Genomic DNA, 24,154 nt, shown 5'->3' with positions numbered 1-24,154 from the left:
ACTCCTGGTGGCTTTGAGCACCCTGACCTAGTGAAAATTTTCCCTGCTCATGGCTGGGGAGGTTGGACTAGATGATCTTTAAAGGTCCTTTTCAAAGAAAATCATTCTATGAATCGATGTTCCTAATAAAATTTAACTCTCAAGACATCATAAAGAAAGTTAAGTAACATATTCTTGAAACTGATAGAGCTGGAAAAATCATAACTGCAGAGTAGCTTGTATAAAACCAAAGTAATTTCAGTGAAGGTACACAAAGCTTTATTCAGAACTTACTAGGTAATTTACTACTGAATATTTCATTTTTCAGACAAGAAAAATAGAACAGACAGGGGTACATGCAAAGAGGAGATCAGAATTCAATGCTGTCTGACAGATTAGAAAAACTATCTGGAAGTGATAGAACACAGTTAAACAGGGACAAGCACAACATAGTTCATTTACAAGGAAATAATCAACTACAGATATACAGAACTGGGAAATAGTAGGTAGCAGCTCAAAAGAGAAGGACTCAGTTATTGCATGAGAATTATATACATGTGCAAAAAAATGCATGTATCTGTTCAGCATGGACAGACATACTTTTAGCAAGTCATGAACATATTCCTTTCTCTCAATCCACTGCTAGCATGATCTCAGCTAGCTTACAATACCATCCTGAATACCATATTTCAACAAACAGGCCTATTGGTAAAACAGACCACATAGAAGAGCAAGAAAACAATTACAGGTCTAGAAAGCAAGCCAGGCTGACTACTAGATACACCAAAAGAAACAGAGCTGTTCACAGAAGGCCGAGTGTGGACCTAATGTAGTTTCAAGTACGTAAGAACCAGCTACAAAGAGAAGAGGGACAATTATTCTCTAGGTCTGCCATTATTAAGTAATGACAGACTTCAACTGTGGCAAATCAATAAGCAGGGTAGTCATAACATGGACACATACTGAGCAAACTCTTAATGACAAGGGTGGAGGAAACACTCAGAGAGGCTGGAATTGCTACTACTGAGAACAGATCTGGTAAGATCAGACATTAAGTGATAGGTATAATTCATCCTGTGCAGGCGAGGAAGCAACTGGATAACCTCTTAAGTCCTTTCCTAGTCTGTTTATTCACAATTATAGAATCATGGCACACACAACTATCACAGGGAAGGCAGGCTGATATAGCTGACATTGCCACAGTCCCAATTCAAATGTTCTTGTCTGTAGTCTACGTTATCCCATGCTTATTACAAACTAATTTTGCCAAAGAATGGAATTAAAAAGTTGTAGGTTCTTTCTAAAGAGAATCAGAAGTTATGCAATAATAAAAGCACTCAAAGCAACAATCGTTTTGTTATGGAAATGCCACTACATCAATACTCAGAAGCTGACATTTAAAACACTTCAATTTTAAATGCTGGATTCGTAAGATTTCCTCCCTGAAACTTTCACTATGGGATAGACATCAATTTGGTTTCATCCTACGTAAACACGCATTTTATTTTGTTACAAATAGGAGCCCATTCATCAACTTTTCCCAAATCACTTTACAACAGCGACAAAGAATTACTTAATCATAAAAATTCTAACAGCATTTGCTCAACATTCAAAATTCAGCCCAGTTATTTAGTAACACACAAATCAGAAAAATCAAGTTATCTTGACCATTACTTAAATTTGTCTTTAAAGCAAAATGAACTGCAGTCTTTCTATGTCATGGTTCCACAACCAGTTTACCGGCTGTGAACCTACACTTCTGCTGCCAAAATGGCCTTCCCCCATAACCAAGGTGTGGATTCTTGCTCCTTCCCTTATGCTGGCACAAATACTCACACAAATGCATGGGAATACCAGGCCAGCAAATTGATCCAGCTGTAAATTAATGCAGAACAAAAGGGGACTATTTTCACTTAGATCCATCGCTGATCTTTAAAAAACTGTAATAGTAGTTGAAACAATGCAGGTTATGTACTTGCAGCAGAAGGTGGAACGATTCCACTCAGTGCCAACTTGGATTTACACTTGATAAAACTGCTCATGGCATTAAAGCTTTAAACTTTTTAGTTTCCAGGGCAAGGGTGTGGAGACACGAAAGAGATAGATTAGATGTATATTAAAAAAAATGTAACATGGAAAATAGTTTTTTCCTGAGGAAAGTGAATAAGCAAGACAGCTTCTATCTACAATCCCATAGACAGAAATTCCCTGACAGCCGTTGAAATGATGAATTGTTTAAATCAGTTTTTGAATTTAAACTGTAAACAGACTTAACATTTGATTAGGCACAGTGTCTTTTGTAGAATCATTTCCTCAGATATTGCTAAAATTAAACATTCAACTCAAGTGACATACTGTTGTCCCTTTCTTGAAACTACCTTTTTTACTACAGATCAAGAGATGCCATAATGACCACTAGTTTAGCAAATGCCAAAAATTACAGACACAAGAGTGATGCCTGACTGGGAAACAACTGAGATACCTTTGATAAAAGGGATTTGACCGACACAGAGCTAACAACACTCAAGTTCTCAGATGCGAGACAACTGGAGATGATGAAAATATTACAGGTTATGCCCAAATCGGTATTTTCATGGTTCAGATGAGCTTTACTACCTTAAAAGTAAAAATCAGTTAGATTCTGCCACTTACAGTCTTAGCAGTAATTACACTGCTATTTTACAGCAAGAATCAGAGGTGGACATGCTCACCTCAGAAATCCTAATCAGTTTACTTTAATTCAGATTTTTAACAACAATGAAGTCTACCCAATATTTTTGAAACTCAAGATTATCAACTTCCAACAAATACCTAATCTGTTCTTGAATTAACATTCCCCAATACAAAAAATATTTTTGTGCAAGGGTATAGACCCTTTAATGGGCTTTTGTACCCAGTAAATTTATATGATAAATCAGAGTAGCATTCTCTGAACTTCAAATGGCCTAAAACCATAATGTAAGATGTCACACAGTCAAGACACACTTCAGATTTTACCGAACTCTTGTAAAACCACATCTTATGCTAAGGATCCAGTAATTAAAAAAAAAAAAATATAAATCACATCCCTCATTTAAGTTTGTATTTCAAATTTGTATTTCTGCCCTTGACCAGAAAATTCAACATATGCAAAGAAAGCTTTTACCTTAAGCCAGGTGTAAGCTGTGTTGTCTATATCAATACAACAGATTGCATATATGAAAAATATAGTAATTTATAAAAGAACTTCAAGGTATATCTATTAAGTGGTTTTTTACTAACTTGCTTCCTAATGTACTTTTTTTAATTTGCAGGAACAATAAGCAGTCTTCATATTAGTAACCAACGCCACATTTAAATTAAAAAACAAACAAACAAAAAAACCAAAGAAAAAAACTAACCAGCCAAAAAAACCCAAACAAAACCCAAAACCAAAACCCCCACCAACAAACCAAAAGCTGGAGTAATTGTTAAATAAGAACCCTTAACTTTTTCATAAATAGAGCATATCTCTCAAAGTCAAAAGCTAAAGTAAAAGTCTCAACTGACTCTGCAGCTCTAATAATAAAGGTTTTTTTTATTTTCTCTTTTCATTACTTTTATCCTACAAGCTTAACCGCCAGTATCTTTCACAAAACAGCACTTTCATCAGAATGGGAAGATAATATAAAAGCTCTATATTGTCTGCAAGGGTCAGCTTTTCCTTATTAGGTTTTAAGTAGCAGAAACTAGTTCTGCAAAGAAAACATACTGTAATTATTGTACTCAACAGGTAGCTTCAGTAATCAGGCCAAAAGCAACACAGTGGTCATGTCATTCTTAAAAGATCAGCATTTTCCCATGCTTCTGCATAACAAATGCGTTGCAGATTAATTGAAAGCGTACAGGCCATCTTAGAGTCCAAATTAATCCCAGCATTTGATATCCCCTTCACTTCATATGGAAATGCCATTCAATGGCACCATTTTCATAGGGACAAAGTGTTTTTTGATAACAAGTGGAATGTAAATCTCATGAGAAAGAAATCAATCCAGCCCAAAGAACTCCAGAGTATTGATCTATGTGCATTATAATTTCACAAGCTTGAAGAGAATTTGTAAGTTAAAGGGGAAATGATTACAACCACAAAACAGCTGCTATATCACAAAGTTTTCTTTTAACTGTGCTATGAAAGCAAGAAATAAGCGGTTTCTGAAGTTAAAAGTTATATTGGTTGAATTAAGTCTCCAGTTTGTTCAAAATCAAAGACAACACTTGATTTAATTATGATTTTTTTCTTCCAAATGTAAAAACTGTTTAAAGAGCTGCAGATTTGCAAATAAAATTCACACCATTCAGTTCTGATCAACAAGTCTATTGTCTAAACAGAAGTTAAAAGCTGGATAAAGGATTTTTACAGAATCATTTCTCCAGTACAGTGAACTTTGTCAAACCTTCCATATTTGCTACTGCAAAACTGGTGAAACTTTTTCAATTAAACAGTAACAGTTTGCGATGTAGCAACAAAATCTATACAATATAAAACTCTTAAAGCTGCAAAGAGATGGAAAACTTCCTCTCACAAAAATGAGATTAAACCTAACAATGCAAGACAGACAAAACCCCCTAGTGGGTATGGGGTTTTTTGTTTGTTTGTAACAAGTAAAGTGATTTTGAACACAAACACAAGACTTTTCACTGAGAACCCAAAAGAAATCAGGGGCCCCCTGAGCTCGGCTCCAGACAAATGCCTAGTCTTTTATTGTGTTCACCTTTCTGTCACAGCTTTGGAAAATTTACAATTTAGTTTAAAGCACAAAAAGAAATTCTGTATGTGGAGGTTGAGATTTCAACCTCACTCAGGTATGAGATACATAAAAACAGGGTAAAATTTTAAATTCTGTTTAACTGAATGGGTCTCAGAATCTTACATTACACTTAGAAGAATGCAATTTGTCTTCTGGAAATAGATTTCAGCTGTTTATATAAAATGTATACACTAACAAACATGCAAATTGTTTTCTCAGATGTTCTTCTCCATTTCAAGTGTGAAGGCATCAACACACAATTCTATCCCAAATCAATACTTTACACCCCATAAAAACACTGCAACTCATTCTACACTTCATGTAAGTAATAACTGCACAGTTATATAATACAGTACGCTCCAGGCTTCCTGCATGATCTTTTCCATGATCCTAGGTAAACTTCAGGCATTTCAAAAACTCAAGTATTGTGTGGGCCCCAGCAAAAATTCATAACGCTTTATTATAATGAGAAACCATCACAAAGAATAACTTACACTGACTGTACCTCCCTGACTTTTGTCAATAACAAAGCTTCAACAGTGCTCTCAGCCCAGATGAAACCTCCCTATAACCATAATGGGTATTTACATACTCAGAGGCACTCACTCAAGATGAGGTTTTTATCCAGCCTGACTGGACCAGTAGTTAAGATACCATGGGATGACCTTCCTTCCGGGTAATTTTCCCCATCTCATCTGAACAGGTACCTTTCCTGTGAGCATATCCTCTGCCTGTTAATACCCTACTGAAATGTCAAGCTTCTGCTAGGATCTGGTGGTAATTTTTTCATTATTTTTTTCATGAAAAATGAAAATTATCTCCTATAATATTCCATTGTAGAAAACTAAAGTGATTAAAACGCCTCTAGGTATAAGTACAAGACCGAATGGATTCTGTGTCCAAATTCAGTTGAGGAACTCAACAAAGCAGAAGTCAGACTCCTCTAAGGCCTTTTCCTTAGTGAAAGCTTTTCTTTTACACACCTACATTAGCATTAAAATATGTGTAAGATGTAGCAAAAAAATTAATCCAATTTCCTTTCTCTTTTCATTCTCAAAAATCCATCACAAACATGGCTCAAGTATTTTAACAAATAAGTTCGGAAGTTTCTAGGCTTGAGCTCCACTGAAAGTTGAGATGTACCTCTCAATTTTAAAAAGCAAGAAGGATCAAGAAATTTTGCAAACCTCAGGATTAATAACACTTTCTTGTGACAGTCTCTTACAATTGTTAATTAGTTCCAACATAAACTCATCCTGCAATTGTTTATCCAAACAGAGTAAATCCTCTGTCAGGGTAACTGTCAGGGTGCAGTTTTCACTGGTCCACCTGTCTTCACGAAACTTACGGAATGTAATCACAGTAACTAATAATCACTAATACCTACAGAACTGAACTCACAGAAAATATATTATTTGGAAGGTGTTTCAACTTTAAGACACATCCAAAAGATTAAAAGCCTCTTTAAATACTTACAATTTTTTTCTAAAAACTACAATCTAGTTCTGTAACAGAAACATTGCTTCCAAAATCCATTTGCATATACGACCACTGCTTTTGTAAACACTGCTATCTTGTCTCCTTCCTTTTACTTTCCAAACACTTATTCCCTATGATAAAATTAATAATTCATGAGGTTTTGTTAAATTATTATATAAAAAAGAAATCAACGCAGATTATATTTTTTAGAGCTGTAGAACATAATTATTTCAAAAAACCGAAGGTGTATAAACAGAGCTTTGTTTAGGTAAAACAACAGTATCAGGCCTCTTGAAGTGCCATGAAAACCACCTGTGAAGACTTCTATCTACATTAATTCTAAAATCATCTGCCAAAAAAAAGCATTCATCATTTAAATTCACTGAAAATACTTCACTCACTTTACTTGACTGATTCTCAGATTTTATCATTCAGGATTAAAGAAAAAAGAAGATTCTTAATCATCCTAATAGCAATTTCTGTATTCAGAAATTTTGCTAACAATTCATTAGAAAATTACTACTCCAAGGCAACTGCATACAGCAGAGTATACCACAGAAAGTTTCTACATAAGAATCAAATCACAAAGAACTAATGCCAGTTGTAATTCACTCCAAGTTACTACTTATTTAATTTTAATATTTTAATAAAAAGTGTTCGTATGCAACAAACCTAGTGCAAAGGAACTTCCAGCCGCCACAGATAAACCATTCTAAGCCTCTTCTTCTCTGAGAAATTCTGGCTCTTGGTAGAGTATGGTAATCACTCTCATCATTTTCAAAGCCTTCTTCTGACATCATTAGTGGCATTTCATCCAAATGAGAGGACTCATCTTCCACTTGGTACCTGGCAAAATTAAATAAAAGCACTAAATAAATAGCCAATACATCGCTTTTTATTACTGGGAATCTCCTAAAGTAACAGGTTAATTTTTGCCATATGGAATTTTATTAGGGAGATATTTTCATCTAAACATGTCATGAATTTGTGCTAACATATTAGCAAGAAATTCTGATTTGAATTAAAATTGTGTAATACAGCAAAAAGGCCTGCAACTAATCATTGTCAATCATAGTATAAGTCATTCCAGGAAAATTCTCGTTTCTTATATAATCTGTGCATACAAAGTTGCAGCTTCCTACTTTCCAAAGGATTCTTCACAAGATTTTGTTATACAGAGTGTACTTTGCAAAGCTTATAGCAGACAGAAGTGACTGAGTTTTCATGGAAGTACAGACTTTATATTTCCACCAGGATTCTTTAACCTGCTTTTCTGATGTCTGTTCCTGTGTACACAGGCCCTCAAGTCTCACTTTCTACACAACACATCAGTTTCTTAGTTTTAATTACTAAAACATTACAGTTACTTTTATAATTCTACACACAAACATTCGGTGAGTCAAAACATTTGCCTGTGGGACCCATGGAAACAACATTAAGCTAACAACGGTCCTTTCCTCTCCAGAAACTATTATCTACTCTAATTTTACATTTCTGGAATGCTTTTTATGCTAAGACAAAACACTGGAATACTCAACAAGAAAATTCCCCTCAGTGAATGTAAATTGACTAACTTACTCATTTCATACTTCTATACCTTTGTGAGGATGACTGAAAGAAGCAGCACTATTACTCAGAATTAGTACGTTTGATTTTTATGAAGCTGTATTGTAAAGTCATTTCTTACAAGATACATCCCGGGACTGTCCCATTTTCCCCACAGCAATGTAAAAACAATCTATATAAAAATAGTAATTAACAAAACCAAAAATTCATTCCCTTTACGCAGGGAGCAGCTGGAGTGCATGAAGCCTTGCCTAGGGATGGATGAGGAGGCAACAGAGGGCTTCTGTGTGTGGATTAAAGAGAGGACAGGTAAATGCAACATTTTAGTAGGTGTCTGCTAGAGAGCACCTGCATAGGAAGAACAAGCACATGAGGCCCTTTGCAGGCAGAAAAGAGCAGTTTCACATTCTCAGGCACTGGTCTTCATGGGGAACTTTCACCACTCTGGTATCTGCTGGAAGAACAACACATAGGTAATCCTGGAGGGTCCTGCAGTGCTTTGACAACTTCCTCCCCTAATTACTCAGGAGGAACGACGAGAAGAGCTGCCCTGCTGAACCTCATACTCCACAAGCAAGGATGGGCTCACTGGGGATGTGAAGGCCAAGCACAACCTTGAGTGCAGTGACCATGAGATGGTGGAGTCCAAGACCTTCAGAGCAGGGACGAGGGTGGCGAACAAGCTCACAACTCTGGAAATCAGAACAGATCCGGCCTTTTCAAAAACTGCTTGAAAGAGTCCCATGGATTAAGAAGAAGGAAGAGGGGCCCAAAAAAGGTGGTTAGTATTCAAGGATCAGCTCCTCCAAGTTCAAGAGATTCCCATCCCACTGAATAAGAAGTTAGGCAAAAATGTCAGGAGGCCCTGACTGGACAAAGAAGGACAAAACTGGACAAACTGTCAAAACTCAGACACAAAAATGAAGTGCACAGAGGGTAGAAATAAGGACAGGTAACCTGGGAAGAATACTGTGGTGGGGGAAAAAAACCAGTTTTCCCCCTAAAGTTATAAAATGGTAACCCCCAGGGGGTGGTGACCCCTGGGATTGAGCCAATGAGCACTTCTTCAAAATATAAACATATCACACTCAGACCAGAAAAGAAGGTTAGTTGTAGCTGTAGTTGGAGAGGTGGTCATGTCGTAAAGCCACGAGGAGAGGGGCAGGAGCCCCACTGGGGGCTGGGCCCCCCTCAGCCTGGGGCTGGGGGGCTACGGGGACTTGGAACAGTGTTAGACTGGGCTAAGTATCTGTAGCTGAGAAGTTGGGAGTTTTTTTTCTCTACTGTGAGCAGCAGACGGAGCAGCAGCAGAACAGTACTGACCGGAGAACAGTGGCAAAGAGCCAGAGAAAATAAGGAGCAGCAAACAGGCATTGCAGCCAAGGAGGGAAGACACAGAGATCTCTAATGGAGAGAGAGAGAGCAGAACTAAGCCCTACAGAGACAGAGTTTGGGTAAGAACTGCAAACCAAAACCCCCAAACTCCTTTTGAGATCCCTCCTAAGTGGAGGAGATGGACTCCTACTGTATGGAAGTCCTAAAATGCAGCATGCACTGCAGAGAGAGGAGCTGAGAAGCTCAGGCATCCTAGAGTTGGACCGGGATGGTCAGAATGGAATGTGGAGGAGGGCTTCACCCCCTCCCCTTTGCTGCTAAGCTATCAGCCTGAGATCAAAGCATAGGAGCTCTGCAAGGGAGTTTGAATCCCCTGAGGATAAGGACCATCACGAAGGCTTCTGCACTTTGTTGATATGACGTGGTGAAGCGACTTTTGTCCTGGTGAACACAGTCCACGGAAGAGAAAGACCCTCACTTGGAGTCAAAGGGCCGAGAGGGGCTTGGAGGCCTCCCTCGTGTGTAATGATAAAAGATCCACCCACAGCTGCTGCATGGGAAGGAGAGAGACTGCTGCCCTAGAGAAGCTGCTGCTCTGAGAGTAGAAAGGATATCTTCCTTCTGCCCTCCTGGACTTTTATTTGGAGAGAAAAGAGATTTGATCCATTGTAAATACTGCTTTATCATAGAAAAGATAGTTATGATTGTATATGATGTATTATAATATTTATTTGTACAGTCATTGTAATATAATCCCCTCCCCCCATATTGAGTCTCATGTTTTTGTCTGGAAAACCCATCTCACACTGGGCTGAGATGTGGGAGGGGGGCTTGGACTTGGGAATTGGATTTTAAGGGCTCTCAAACCATTACAAATACAAAAACATTGTCCAAGCTTCCAGAGAAAAAGCTAGGAAAGCTACAGCCAAATGCAATTGAATCTGGCCAGAGATGTCAAAGACAAGTTTGAAAGTACACAGGTGACAAAAGGAGACTAGGGAAAATATGGGCTCATTGCTGATTGAGATGGGGATGTAGTTACACAGGACATGGAAGAGGCTGAGGCACTGGGTTCTTCTTTGCCTCAGCCTTGACTAGCAAGACTGGCTTTCAGGAGACCCAGATCTCAGAGAACAGGAGGAAGGCCTAAAGCAAGGAAGATGAGGGTCAGGGAACATTTAAGCAAATGGAATATATATTTATGTATATACATATATATATATAAATATAAGAAAGCCTATGGGTCCTGATGGAATCCACTCACAAGTACTGAGGAACCTGTCAGCTGTCATGGCAAGGCCACTTTCAATAATCTTTGATGAATCATGGCAACTGGGAGAAGTGACTGAAGACTGAAAGAAAGCAAATGACACTCCTATTTTCAAGTGCAAGAAGGAGGACCCAGGGAACCTGTTCAGACCCATTCATCTCACCACAACCCCCGAGAAGGTGATAGAGCAGATAATTCTGGAAACCTTTTGCACAAAGGACAACAAAATCAGGAGTAGTCAGCATGGCTTCACTGACGGGAAGTCATACTTGACCAGCTTGATAAACTTCTAAGATGAAATAACTGGCCTGGTAGGTGAGGGGAGAGCAGTGGGTAGTGTCTGCTTGGACTTCAGTAAGGTCTTTGACACTGTCTCCTATAAAATTCCCATAGACAAACTGCTGCTGTAGTAGCTGGACGGGCAGACACTGAGGTGGATTGAATTCTGTCTGAATGGCCAGGTCCAGAGGGTGGTGATCAGTGGCACAAAGCCTAGTTGGAGGTCAGTAAACTAGGTCAGTGTACCCCAGAGGTCCATAGAGGGTCCAGTCCTGTTTAACACCTTGATTAATTATGGGGCAAAGCGTACCCTCAGCAAGTTTGCAGATGACACAAAAACCGAAGGGAGTGACGATAGGTCAGATGAGCATGCTGCCATCCAGCACAAACTTGACAGGCTGGAGAAACAGCTTGATAGGAACCTCAGGAAGCTCAGCAAGAATTGCAAATTCCTTCAGCTGAACAACCCCACACATCACTATATGCTGGGGGCTACTACAGGAAAAGAACTTGGCAGAAAAGGACCTGGGGATCCTGGTGAACACCAAGTTGAACACAAGCCAGCAATGTACCCTTGCTGCAAAGAAAGCTACCGGCATGCTGGACTGTGTTAAGCACAGTGTTGCCAGCACGTCAAGGAAGATCCTTCCCTTCTGCTCAGCACTGGTAAGGCCACACTTGGGCTCCTCAGTGCAAGAGAGAAATGGACATACTGAATAGAGTCCAATGAAGGGCCATGATGATGATGAAGGGACTGCAGCATCTCTCCTAGAAGGAAAGGATAAAAGAGTGGGACTGCTCAGCCTGGAGAAGACAAGGTATAGGCAGGATCTTATTGATTTCTATGAACAAACACCTGAAGGGAGTTTGCAAAGGTGACTGAGCAAGGCTGTCTTCAGTGGTGACCAGAGGCAATGGGCACAAACTGAAACACACGAAGTGCCATTGGAACATCATTAAACACTTTTCTAACATGAGGATAAGTGAGCACTGGCAAGCGCTGTCCAGGGACATTGTGGCATCTCCATCCTTTGAGATGTTTAAAACTCTCTGGACATGATCCTGGGCAACAACGTCTAGATGGCCTTGTTTGAGCAGGGGGGAGTTCTGCTGACAGAGAACAGCACCCTCAGCAGTATTCAGTTCAAAGTCTTGACAGACATAGCAAACATTTTAAAAAGAAAGTAGTATTACAAACACCGGGACTAATCACAAAAAGGCACCATCAATGGGTTTGCATTTTTTCAACTCACTATATATTTAATACAAAAATCTAAAACCGTTTCCTTTTCCCCTAGATTTTCTGTGTTGAGCCCTATTGTATAGAGAAATAAATATATATTAAAGCAGATACTTTTTTGGATGCCAGGAAAGGGACAGAGAAATTGAATTGTAATTATTAGATTTCTATTGAAAAAGTACACCACATACTTTACACTGGCTATACAGTAAATTGGTATTAACATAGTTAAGAAGGAAGCTCTAATAAGGAAGGGGAAAAAAAACCCCCAACCCACTACTGATTAACAAATCATCAGTTCCCTCTTTTCTTTGGCAGATTTTTGCACCTCCTCGGAATAACACGGTATGGTACATCATTAAGGGATGTTAACAATGTGTTCAGACCAGATTAGAAAACAGTGCACAACTAGGAATAATAATAATAAATAAACATCTCCCACCCCCAGCTGCAAGTCAATTGAGTATTGGAACCTTAAACACATTAGACTTTGTGACGAGAAATCTTCACCTGTTGCAGAAGATGCAAAAGCACAACCAGACTGCAGAAAACACGAGCAAAGTTTCAAACTAATAAAGTTGTGTAAATGCTAATAGTTACAACTTCCCAGAAAGTTAATTATGTCAAAATAGGGCATAAGAAATGCTTTCAGAATTATTACTACCAGTACCCACTTCAAAAAAAAAAAAAAAAAAAAAAAGAAGTATAAGACAAATATGAAAAACTTGATCTTCACAATGTTGTTTGCAAAAAGTTGCATCTGATGTTGGTTTACTATGACAATCTAGCAATATATTTTCCCTTACTATTATTATCAATGGTCATTAGGAAAAAACATAATAGAAAAAATTCTCTTCACAAAACACAGGTGTTATTATAGGTTAACGTGCATATTATACTACATTATATGGATTACTCTCAGACTAGATTAACACTAGGTAATAAAACCAATGCTTAGAAAAAAAATGAAGACCTTACTTTATGCTGAGACTTCCAGTAGGACAGGCCTGCGTTTAAACAGACACCTGTTCAATGCTTTTATAATCTCTCCTAGTTATATTTGCAAATTACATTATCACAGTTTTGAGAGAGCTTTCTGTTGCATTGTGTTTTGCTCTTGGACATCCAATTAATGGTATATTTGTAACACCATCCAGTGAAATCACAGTCTGCTAGCTGTACTGGAATGTACAGCAAGATACCACAAAGTAACAGATGCCTTTTTCTTCCATACAAAGTTAACCAGTGTGTGTTTGGAAAATAATATTCTTTATATACAAAGGTAACAAAGCAAACATGGTTAAATGGCTCTTGAAGGAACATGTTAATGCAAGTGAATCATGGGAGAGACTTGACTGGGAAACACATTCACAGATGCACATAATATTTAAATCTACTTTGTAAACGTGATAATATTTGCAGAGTACATTGATGTCCTAATCATAATTTCCTTAAGGTCTGTTTGCCGTTATATTAAAAACAAGTTTTTTTCCACAATCGGTATCTAGGTTTGCACTCTTAAATACGGAGCTTCACCAAGTAGTGAAGATAATGAGCATAAGCACCATCATGTTTGGTAATCCTGACTTCAAAATACAGCTTCTCAAGTGGCAAGCAATTTATTCTGTTTCAAAAGCAATTTTGCTATTGTGTTAGAAAATTGTACTTCAGTATTTAAAAACAGTAAGATAATGAATAATGGATTTTTCATAACTAGGATGAGGACAAAAATCTTTGTGTCTTTGTTACCTAGTATTTTTCTGCACTTAATTGCTTGAAGTGCTGATTTTCCCTGAGTGACAAATCAATTAAGTATAATCCTAGAAACCTGTATTAAAATAGGGAAGCACTGAAAGCAACATGAATAAAGAAGCTAGAGTGAAGACATCAAAACTCTCAGCATGACTGCTACTAAATCAGGTATGATGAAAATATCTTGAAAAAAGAATGGTTTCCTAAGGAAAAATGAACATTAATATTAAACAACTTTCAACAAAATCTGACTGTTATTAGGAATATCATTTAACAGATTTAACTGAAAGGAAACCACTTAAAATAAATACTTTTAAGTGAAATTTTGACATAAATATCTGCTGTGAAAATGATGCCTCAAGTCACGTGTGTTTGCATCATTCCACTTTGATGGCTGTTTGCCAGAGTAGATGTGACTGCAGAGTTCCATAGGTACCATAACTGCTAATGGAAACCATTTTAATTCATTTAATTCTAATTTGGCTACTTATTTATATCCATAATAATTTCTGTATTTTCTGCCAGCTTTCCATTACTCTAAAAGAGCAATGTTCAAGGGTGCAGCATGAAGGTGCAAGGCACAGGGCAAATGTGACTGCACACTTTTCTGGTTTTACTCACTTGACAAATGCAGAAGCAGCATCTATGATGATGTTTTCTATCTGCCTGCTTAAAAGACTGAGATAGGAATATAAGCACTGTGTCAGATACTGCATAAATACTGCTTCCCTGCCTCCTATCACTTGTGCTATCCACCACAATTCACAAGAAGGAAAAACAAAGCTCATGTCTTAAAGCAGTATTTCTCAAAGCTAGTGAGGGAGGAAAAATGCAAGTGTGGTCATGAGTCTACACAGGAATTGGACAAAGGAGATGGCCCTGGGATGCAGAGTAGCATGGAAGAGAGGCAGCAGTGGAAGAAGTTCTATCTGAGTAGAAAATCCGAAAAAGACCAGTTCCTGGCAGGTGAGCTACCCCCATCCACTGCTGTGACCGTGTCCCATCACATCAAGTGCTGGTGATCTGGCTGAGTGACTGGCAGCCACAGGGCTCCCTTTGCTTCTGGTCATGAGGAGAAGAAAGACATAGAGTAAGCTGCACAATCTATCTCATCCATATCCTGCTCCATCTCCAGTAACGACAGGTATATCTATACAAAAACTTAGAAGACAAACCACCAAATCAGCAACTCCTGTAGGCTGCCTGTATCACTGACAGAACTGCTCAGATCACATCCTATAACAAAATAAAAATTTCCAGGAAACCGCAGCAGTAAAAATTTTATTAAGAAAGGCACATTCATCCATAACCATGTTTATAAGTATACAATGTATTTTATATTCTTGCTCTTCTTATTCAAATAACCAGTGTCTCCATAAAACAGATTGGTTTGCTAGAACCTATCCAAGAAAAAAATCAAGTTACAAATACTTATTTTCCTCAAATATTCTTCTGCATTTCTAAAAATTGGGAGTTACAATTTTCCTCTAATTTGAAACACCTCACACAGCAGTAAATTCTAGTAAACTACAAAGCAATCATGCTGTTCCTAGATTACAACAGAATTTGAAAGTGGAAAAATCTTCTATGGCTAAGTGCAAGAAAATTTAAAGAATTTCCTTTAAACGCTTCCTAAAAAACACAGAAAAGCTATTCAAAGGTTTTAGAATTGATTAGAGTTTGACACTATTTGTCCCTATTCAGCTTTAGCTGAGCCTCTAATGTAAGTGCACCCCTAATCAGCATTACTTGAGTAGTCTCTGAATGCAAGTCCTGGCCTAAAAAAAATATACAGTCATACACAAAATAATCCTATTGCAAATTTATATGCACTATCAGGGACAGGTGTGTCAGAGATGTCTACACAGAAGACAACAGTAAACACATTATTCCAGCAGTTATTAAAAAAAAAAAAAAAAAAAGGAAAAAGGAAAATACATTTGGACAGCTTTTAAGAAAGCTGAATATTTGTGGAGCTGAACATTTATACCCAGTTTCAATAGATAATTTTGTGTCCTTGCATAACAGAATCTTTAAAAATCTAGTACAACACTTTCATCATAGTGCATGTTTATCCATCCAAAATAGAAGGAAAAAGTACTTCTAACTGTATGCAGGCAAGTTTATTACTGACTGTGTCACTGAGATGAATATGACCAAATTCTGCAATAAGACCAAATAAATTGTCACCCTCCATATCCTAAGTGATACAGAGAGATAGTCTGGAAAATCATAAGGTAGCATTTGTGAACTACTACCACCACTAAAAAAAAAAAAATAAAAAGAAAAGCTGGCATCTTCTAATATGAAGAACTAAAGGCAAACCCCTAATATCTGTTGAGATAAAGATCTAAAAGCAGAATACAAAGTTATTACCAAGGCAGCTCCCTTTCATCAGGAGCTTCTCAAAAATTGCTTAAAACAGATACTACAGGTTCCACCAGACACCTACAAACCCCAAATACTCTGAATGCTATTTTCTTCTCTCTCCCCTACGTCACACTTTCTTTACCAGAACAATATACAGAAGAAGCAAACTGAGAAGATCTGTGTAACAAAGTCTTCATGAAAAAAGGCACCTTTCTTTACTCCTCTTTGCTTACCTTACAAATCACTATGCATATCCTAACACAAGATCTTTTTCAACCCATGACAAGATGAGTGAGTCTCTGTATTTAACAAATAGGAACCAGAAATACCTAAATACACAGCAGGACCTGAGGAAACATCATCTACATTCACTAGAACCCTATTTTTAATTAGTAGGGTATGTCATTGATTAGAACAACGGGGCCATTTTATCACTGTCACTGGGTATTGTTATTGACATTGTAGCCCAATCAATTGTTTTCTCTCCCTGTTCTTAGCAATCCAAATGCCTGCCCAAGCAATACAAATCACTGTATTTAGATACTATATATACAAAACAGGAAGGCATGCAAAAATAATAGCTTAAACATGACCAACCTTAGAAACACATTACAAAGTTTATTTTACGGCACATGCAGTCACGTGTACTCATTGCAAACAACAGCATCATCTGCAATAGTAACTTGAAGTTCTCAAACTTTTTTTTTTTCCTCATGATTAAAACATTTCAGATCAGGATAATGACTGTAAGAATAACCATGCTAAAAATTATGACTGTAAACTTATCTTGGTGTGAAAGAGTATTACTAGTGAAGAGAAAACTATAAGGACAACTTTTTCCAAATACACATTTCTAAGTAATGTTAAGTCAAAGAACTGCAAGTAAAAATTACTTTTTTACTAATATCACTTAAAGTTCCTATGTCATCAAAATTTGTGTCTGCAGACTAAGTATTACAAACTACTTCTCAGGTATGACACCAATGAAAGTGTCATCGTTTGTAAAAATACCTGACAGTTGCTAAAATGAGCAGCTCTATATGCATGTAATAAATGGTTTCCTGCATCATTATATCATTCAATTTTGCTCTGAAAAGCAAAAGCCACAGCAACTAACAATAACTATGCACACTGCAGAAAAAGCTCTGAAAACATCAACATATGGCAAGACTATTTTTCAAAACTTATACATCAAACTACTTTGATCTTTATTCCAGGCAAAAATCTCAGAACCTATCCTAAATCAGGTGTCAGTCCCAACAAGTAGTATTAACCTGTGGATAAAGTCTTTGGCAAAGAAAGCAACACACAGTTCAGGAATGTGAATATGTGGACAATGGGCATAAAATGTGCATTGCGAAGAAAGTTAGAAAAAATTAAAAAAAAAAAAAATCACTGTTAACTTCTTGCTCTAAAAACTAGTAGTACTTTATAACTTGAGTCTTGAAAACACAGACTCAGTCGCTGTTGTACAAATACAGCATCCCAAGTATGAAGCTGCCACACAAACAACCCTGCTGGAAGAATCAGAATTAAGAGATGGCATCTCAGATTTAAGCCTAAAAGTCACTCGGTGACATAGTTCCAAACAGTGGTGAATCTCTGTCCAAAATCACAACCCAGGAAAGGCTAATGACAAAGGGCAGTATATCCTGCAAGACAATTACAGCAATTTTGACTATTTTTTTAAAATGAAATCAAGTTTCACTTTGCAAAAGAAAGAAACACTTTGAATTTCAGGTGAAGTCTGTAAAAAATAGAGGAGCAAGAGTTCTCCTGGAAAAAGAACAGAAGGACGTTTTATTACTGATCTGTAACAATGGCTTAGCAGCACAGACAACTCTCCTATTATTCTAATGAGATCTCTTTACACCACATTTGATCCTTTCCTCCTTAAGCTACAATAAAAGATGGAGGTGTATTCAAGTGAACATTTGAATATAGCAGCATAATGTACAGCTGTGTGATTTAATGTGTTGTCGTTTCCAATACACTTCAACACCTATATATTAGCAGCTGTAGCCTAAAACACCAGGAATACCGTATTGGTCAGAGTTCATGACGTTTCTACCAGATATCAACTGAACCTGCAACATTTGCAATTTTTGTATGACAGTATAAACCAATACAGCTCACTCTGAGTCACTACCTCCAATAAAGAAGATTTCTGTCCTACAGAGAGTGGGTTACACTGATCTGTAATGGTGTGCCCGCTTAGGTGCCACTCCTGTATGTATGTCATGGAGGAAAACCAACACAAGACAAGGGCTCTGATTTAAACAAAGCACCACAGGAATCAGGATGATGTTATGAGCTTTGTCCACAAGCAAGTGCAGGTGTGCCAGTACACATATAGACAATTAACAAGCAGTACCCACTCCCCCACATTCCCACAGCTGCTCAATTGTCAGGAGCTTCTGTGACCACATCCAGAGCAGCAGGATGGATAGCGTTAACAATGCTATTTCTACCAAAAAAACGTAACAGACATTTACAGTTTATGTTCCTGGACTAAACAAGTTATTGCTTCTGGTCAAACAACAGATGTTTGAAGAAATTACTGTCACTTTGCAACAGCAGTTTTAAAACACAGATGTTCAAAAGTAAATTTGGTTCTATCTTCAGAATGCTTTATCACAGAAGCTATATTAAAATTCAAATAATGTCAATATTGTCAGTCATTCAGTTTCATCCATCATTTTCAAGCTCATTTTCAGGATGAAATATGTAGGATCACTCCATTAACAGGTGTGGGGGGAAGAAGAGGAAATTGAAACCTGTAAAACTCTGCACAGATATTGTAACAACTTTTGCTCTAGATATTCAGAAGTACCCAGGGAAAGAGACTAGCAACATTTCAGAAAACCAAAGAAATACCGAGTATCACTGCATATAACCCACTCAATGGGTAAACTCCTGATATATATCAATGTCTGGGATTTTTAACAATTATGGACATTTTGCCAGGCTTTTCAGACCCACAGTTAGAGTAAAGTAAGTTATGAGCTTTCTGTGAACACCATTCTACAAGACATGTTAGGTTCTATCAACTCTGATTGCTACATGGTCTTACCAAATAATATTTTCAGTTACTTGGTCTTAACTATTACACATGAAATATCAAAAACCTGGCATATCACTTGCCACTGGCATATGAAGAATAACATCTACACTATGAAAATCACATTGTAGTTTAGAACTAGAACACATACTCCTAACAAAACTGAAAGTAGGTTGCAGGAATCGAAGTATTTTAAAGTTCATGTCAGGCTATGTCAGAAATTAAACCCACAGAATTACTGTACATGCATTGAGCGTTACCTGTTGACATTTGTATGTCTCTTTTTTGGTGGTTCACTGCGAAACTGAGACAAATACCCTAAAAATCATAACCACAAGGACTACACGATTGCTGGGAACAGCTTTCACTTAAAACATTTTAAAAGCATTAGAACAGTATTATGACATTAAATCGTCGTATTTTCTATGTACTATATTTTCAAGTATCAGGGAAGCATGTGAATTCTCACCGAACTTCAAGTTCTGCAGACTTCCATTCCATTTTGTCTGGGATAGATTTCATTTTTTCTATTATACATACTTCACATGAAATAAGCTACAACTCACCAGTTGTTAAGCAATAAGTATCCTGTATTTACCTGGACAAAAGACACATTATCCTGTTATTTTGTTCTTTTTTCCCCTCTTGTGTAATTTTCTTACTCACTAATGACATAACAGAGTAAGAACTCAAAAATAACAGTATAGTCAGTTGCCTTAAACCAGAGTTGCTCTATCAATAGGTGAGCAAACCCCAGAGACAAGAAACAGCAGTCGATCTGTTCCATAACTTGCCCTACCACAACCACTAATATATGTAGTTGTGTCATTCATAAATACACTACTGTAGCCCACACCATGAATAATCCTGCAAGAGGTTTCCTTCCAGGGACTGGGTGTTCTTCATGACGTCACCTTTGCAAACACCTGGAGTGCAACCACATTTATGTCACATGGGAGACAGCTGGTAAGACGTGATTTTCTGGTACCAGCTCAAGAGTCCCAACACCAGGCCAAATATGTGTATACACTGTCAGCAGCAAATGCAGCACACCTGAACAAACCATTGCTTATAGATAAATGAGGGCTGTCTACTGCTTAACTCCTTATCAGCTTCGAAATTCCAGCAGGCTTCTTGTTTTCCTTCCATCCAGCTCACGTGACAACACAGGCACAGGACAGTTAACTTCCTTCCTGTATTTAGCAGTTGATTACTCCGGGGCTGATGATGACAAATACAAGTCTAACATATGAGAACAAGCATTTTAAGTCTCACTGCACATTTAAGGTGATCCTGGATTAAACCTGAGATACCAGCTATACTATATTTTAATTGGTGTTTGTTTCTAGACATCTTCAGAGATATGTATTATACCTTTTTAGGTAAAATCGTCAAGCATACATGCACACAATAACTTTTTGCATTATCATAGACCTCAGTGACTTCAACACTCTTATAAGTAACTGCAACATCAGGACCTTTGCTGTAGTTTCGACATGAATGCAAGGCTCCTTCAGAGTCTGTGCTGAAGATGAAGATTAGAAAAGCAGGATGAATGATTCATAAAGACATAGAAGCTGTAGTTCAATTACAAGCTTAGAGTCATAAGACTTAGAAGTTGTAATTTGACTATCTGCACTGCCGTATTTCCCTTCTGACTCTACACAAGATAGCTGTGGTAGAATCTACACAAGCATTTCCATGTTTTTGTTACAGGGAACACCTTCCAAAGTACACAACAGGTGGTCTCACAAATCGAGGGCAAGGTATTCTTGAAGGAGAATGACCAACCTACTCAACTCACGTTAAGAAAAACATGAACAATTAAAGCAAGTGAAGAGGTTGGTAAATGTATTCTAACTCTGAGAGCTCAGAAGAGCAATTTACTAATCAAGTGATCAAAAATAAAGAAACACAATAAATGAGCCTGTCAATTTTTAAAAGTTTTTTAAACCTGCAAGAAGTTGAACAAAAGTAATGAAAATCATAGATAATCATTGGTATGGAGGATCAGTAAGTTAAATACAAATCACCTGCACTTGAGAAACACAGATGATGAAAGACCGTAACTCTGAAGATGTAATCTAAACTGGACAAAATGTAATCCGCAGTCTTTGGAGGGTGATGTTGATCAAACAAGATAGAGGGGAAGATACAGAATTGGTAGTTCCTTGCTAGATCTTACAGCTTGCCAAATCTGCTTATGAAGCCGTGATTGAACAGGTTATATAAAGAAATGCAACCACTGCTTGCAAACATACCTTCAATGAACCTCTGTATCTTTATGACTTATGGACTCAACCCATTCAAGCCACAGAATTTTTCAAGTCACCAAAACAGTCCTGGTTAATCTACAACAGAGCCCCCAACACCTTTGATGCTCTGGACCGAGGCTTTGCCTAGCCAGTCCTACCCTTTATTCCCGAGCACAACACCTACAGAGAAACAAATTTCAGCAAGCGCTTTCCCTGCTTCAATTCTCTAAGGTATGGGGATAGTGATGATAATGCTGCCCTACCTCAAAACAGAGGACAAACCTCTGTTGGACATTTGAGTATTAGTGAGATGGGGAAGGCTCCTACTAGGGCAGACTGTCCTACAAGCTCGTGAATGTTCATTAAAAAAATCTTTTTTTAATCTAGTTTAAGAAACAAGACAAGGTAGTTTAAGCCTAACCTATTTTGCACAGTTTTAAACTACATTTTTTTTAGTTATTCTATTCTGACAAAGAAGTAAATACATTTTATTCATTATGAAACAGATTTATTTAGACTAGAACAACAGCACCAACTATTCTGTTTTAGCAAGTCCATTTACTTCAGATCCTACAACTGCTCCCTCCAGTCCTTGTATCCACAGCCAGCGCCCCAGGAAAACCAAGAGAAGAGGAAAAAAAAACCTCAAAACAGTAACTATAATTATATCCTCTACCATAAGAGTGCTATCTAATGGAGATACCAAGATTATGGACCAAAGTTTCTCCCTCCTCACAACAACAGCGTACCTAGAAATTGTTCAGAATAATGGGAAGCAAAGAAACGTTCAATCTCTGCCTGAAAACTTAATTTGATGTTAGACCTTTAAACCAGCTCCTTCAAACTGCTTAAGCACCAACAGAGTGTATTTCAAGCAATCCGAAGTTATTTTAACTCCCACATCCAAGAATGGTTCCCGCAACCCAACAACCAGCCCGCATCGTATTTACTAAGGACGCCCAAATTCGCGCCCCTCCCCCCCCCCATCCCCCGCCGCGAGCATCCCGCTCCTAAGTGAACTCCTGGCAAGGGACGCGAGTCGCGGGGAGTTCAGGCGGCGGGGCCGGGGGAGCCAAGGCCGCACGGGGAGCGGCCCTGCGCATCCTCCCGCCGCCACCGCTGCCTGTCCCGGCCCCGCGCCCGCCGCCGGGACACGGGAACCGCGGGCCGGGAGGGGCGGCCAGCGCCGGGGGGAAGCCTGCGGGAGCCAGGGGCTGCCGGCACCCCCCTCCCCGGTCTGCAGCAGCGCCGCCGCCCCTGCGCGCCCTCCCCGCGGAGCGGGCGGGCGGTGCCGGAGCCCGGCAGGGCAGCGGGGCTGGGCGAAGGGCGCGCACCGCCCCGCCCGCCGCCGGGGACGGGGGAAGGGAAGGGGGGGCAAGGGGGAAGGGAGCGGCCGCGGCGGCGCTGCCCGTACCTGCTGTGGCGCTGCGCGGCGGCGGCGCTGCTGTAATAGGCCGCCCTGCGCTGGGCGCTGCGCGGCACCGGGCGCAGCGGGATCTGGTCCGCCATCTTGGGGGCGCCCCCCCGCCGCCCGGGGGGCGCCGCCCGCCCCGTGACGTCACGGCCAGCGCCGGTGACGTCAGGGGGCGGGGGCCCGGGGTAAACAAGGGGGCGGTGGGGACGGGGTTGGAGCAGGGTCGCTGGCGAGGGGGAGGTTTGCGGCGGTGTCTGCAAGTACCTACAGCGGGGGAGCCAAGAGGGCAGGGTCTGGCTCTTCTCGGTGGCGCCAAGCAATATGGCAAGAGGCAATGGGCAGAAAGTGATGCACAGGAAGTTCCACCTGAGCACGAGGAAGAACTTCTTTACTGTGTGAGGGAGCGAGCACTGGAACAGGTTGCCCAGAGAGACTGTGGAATCTCCCTCTCTGGAGATACTCAAGAACCGTCTGGTTGCAATCCTGTGCCATATGCTCTGGGACGACCCTGCTGGAGCGGGGAGATTGGACCAGATGACCCACTGTGGTCCTTTCCAACCTGCCCCGTTCTGTGATTCTGTGATTTTTCAGCTTCTGAAGTCCCAGACGGGTGAGCTGCAAAGAGGATGAGCCAGGGGTTCTGTGGGTGCCACCTATGGGCCTGGCAGCGTGGGGGGCACAGGCAGTTCATGTGGGTGCCCTGAGTTCAGGGCTTAAGCAGGAATTGCAGGAGACAAATCCTGCCCTGGTTCTCCTCAGCTCGCCTACTCAAAAGTTGATGTAGGGTCAGCTCCCCTTCCACCTCTTGGAGGGTGAGGGCCAGCTGTCATCTGTGCTGGATGTCAGTGAACACTGATGGAAGCCCCAAGAACAAAAAAAAGCACTGTGAATTGTTGATGATGGTTTCCTGCCATTGAACAGAGACGGGTATTGCCGCTTGTAAATGGACATTCTGTGTATCAGGGAAAATGAACCAAGTCTATAGGATCTCACAGGGGAAAGATCAATACACAAATCACCACCAGAAAAAACTACTTTGGAAGATAGAAGTTTTCATAGACCTACTGTAGGATGTTATCCTTCGGTATTTCTCTGAAATCAGATGGTATGCGGAGCAAAAGGCCTAATACCATCACAGTTATGAAAGACTTCCCACAAAAGGAAAAAAAAAGAAAATATATTTCTTTGTCAATGCCCATAGCTAAATGAAGTTGCTCTTATGACCCAGACACTTTATATAGAAGTGTTGCTTTACCTTAGGATGTACTTTCTACCTTAGAATAAGGCACCCCAGTTTGCAGAGTACAGTGAAGAATGCTCCCATCTGCTGGAGTGAAGGTTATGGAGCACTGGCAGTGCTTGCCAAGTGCAAATTTCTAAGCACTGTT

General features: G+C 39.4%; 1 protein-coding gene across 1 annotated transcript in view; it reads right to left on the bottom strand.

Annotated features, from left to right (window-relative positions):
• ATP9B (ATPase phospholipid transporting 9B (putative)) overlaps nucleotides 1-22,872 on the bottom strand; it is a 156,606-nt gene extending 133,734 nt beyond the window's left edge. Inside the window, exons 1-2 of the mRNA XM_032684665.1 lie at nucleotides 22,767-22,872; nucleotides 6,897-7,070 (exon numbers count right to left, since the gene is read on the bottom strand). Of these exons, the coding sequence (XP_032540556.1) occupies nucleotides 6,897-7,070; nucleotides 22,767-22,861 (269 nt within the window). The 5' untranslated portion in view covers nucleotides 22,862-22,872. The remainder of the gene's footprint in view (nucleotides 1-6,896; nucleotides 7,071-22,766) is intronic.
• Between the last annotated feature and the right edge of the window lie 1,282 nt (nucleotides 22,873-24,154).

This window comes from Chiroxiphia lanceolata, chromosome 1, assembly GCF_009829145.1.
Source record: "Chiroxiphia lanceolata isolate bChiLan1 chromosome 1, bChiLan1.pri, whole genome shotgun sequence".
Lineage (NCBI taxonomy): Eukaryota > Metazoa > Chordata > Aves > Passeriformes > Pipridae > Chiroxiphia > Chiroxiphia lanceolata.
This window is presented reverse-complemented; position numbering and strand designations above follow the sequence as displayed.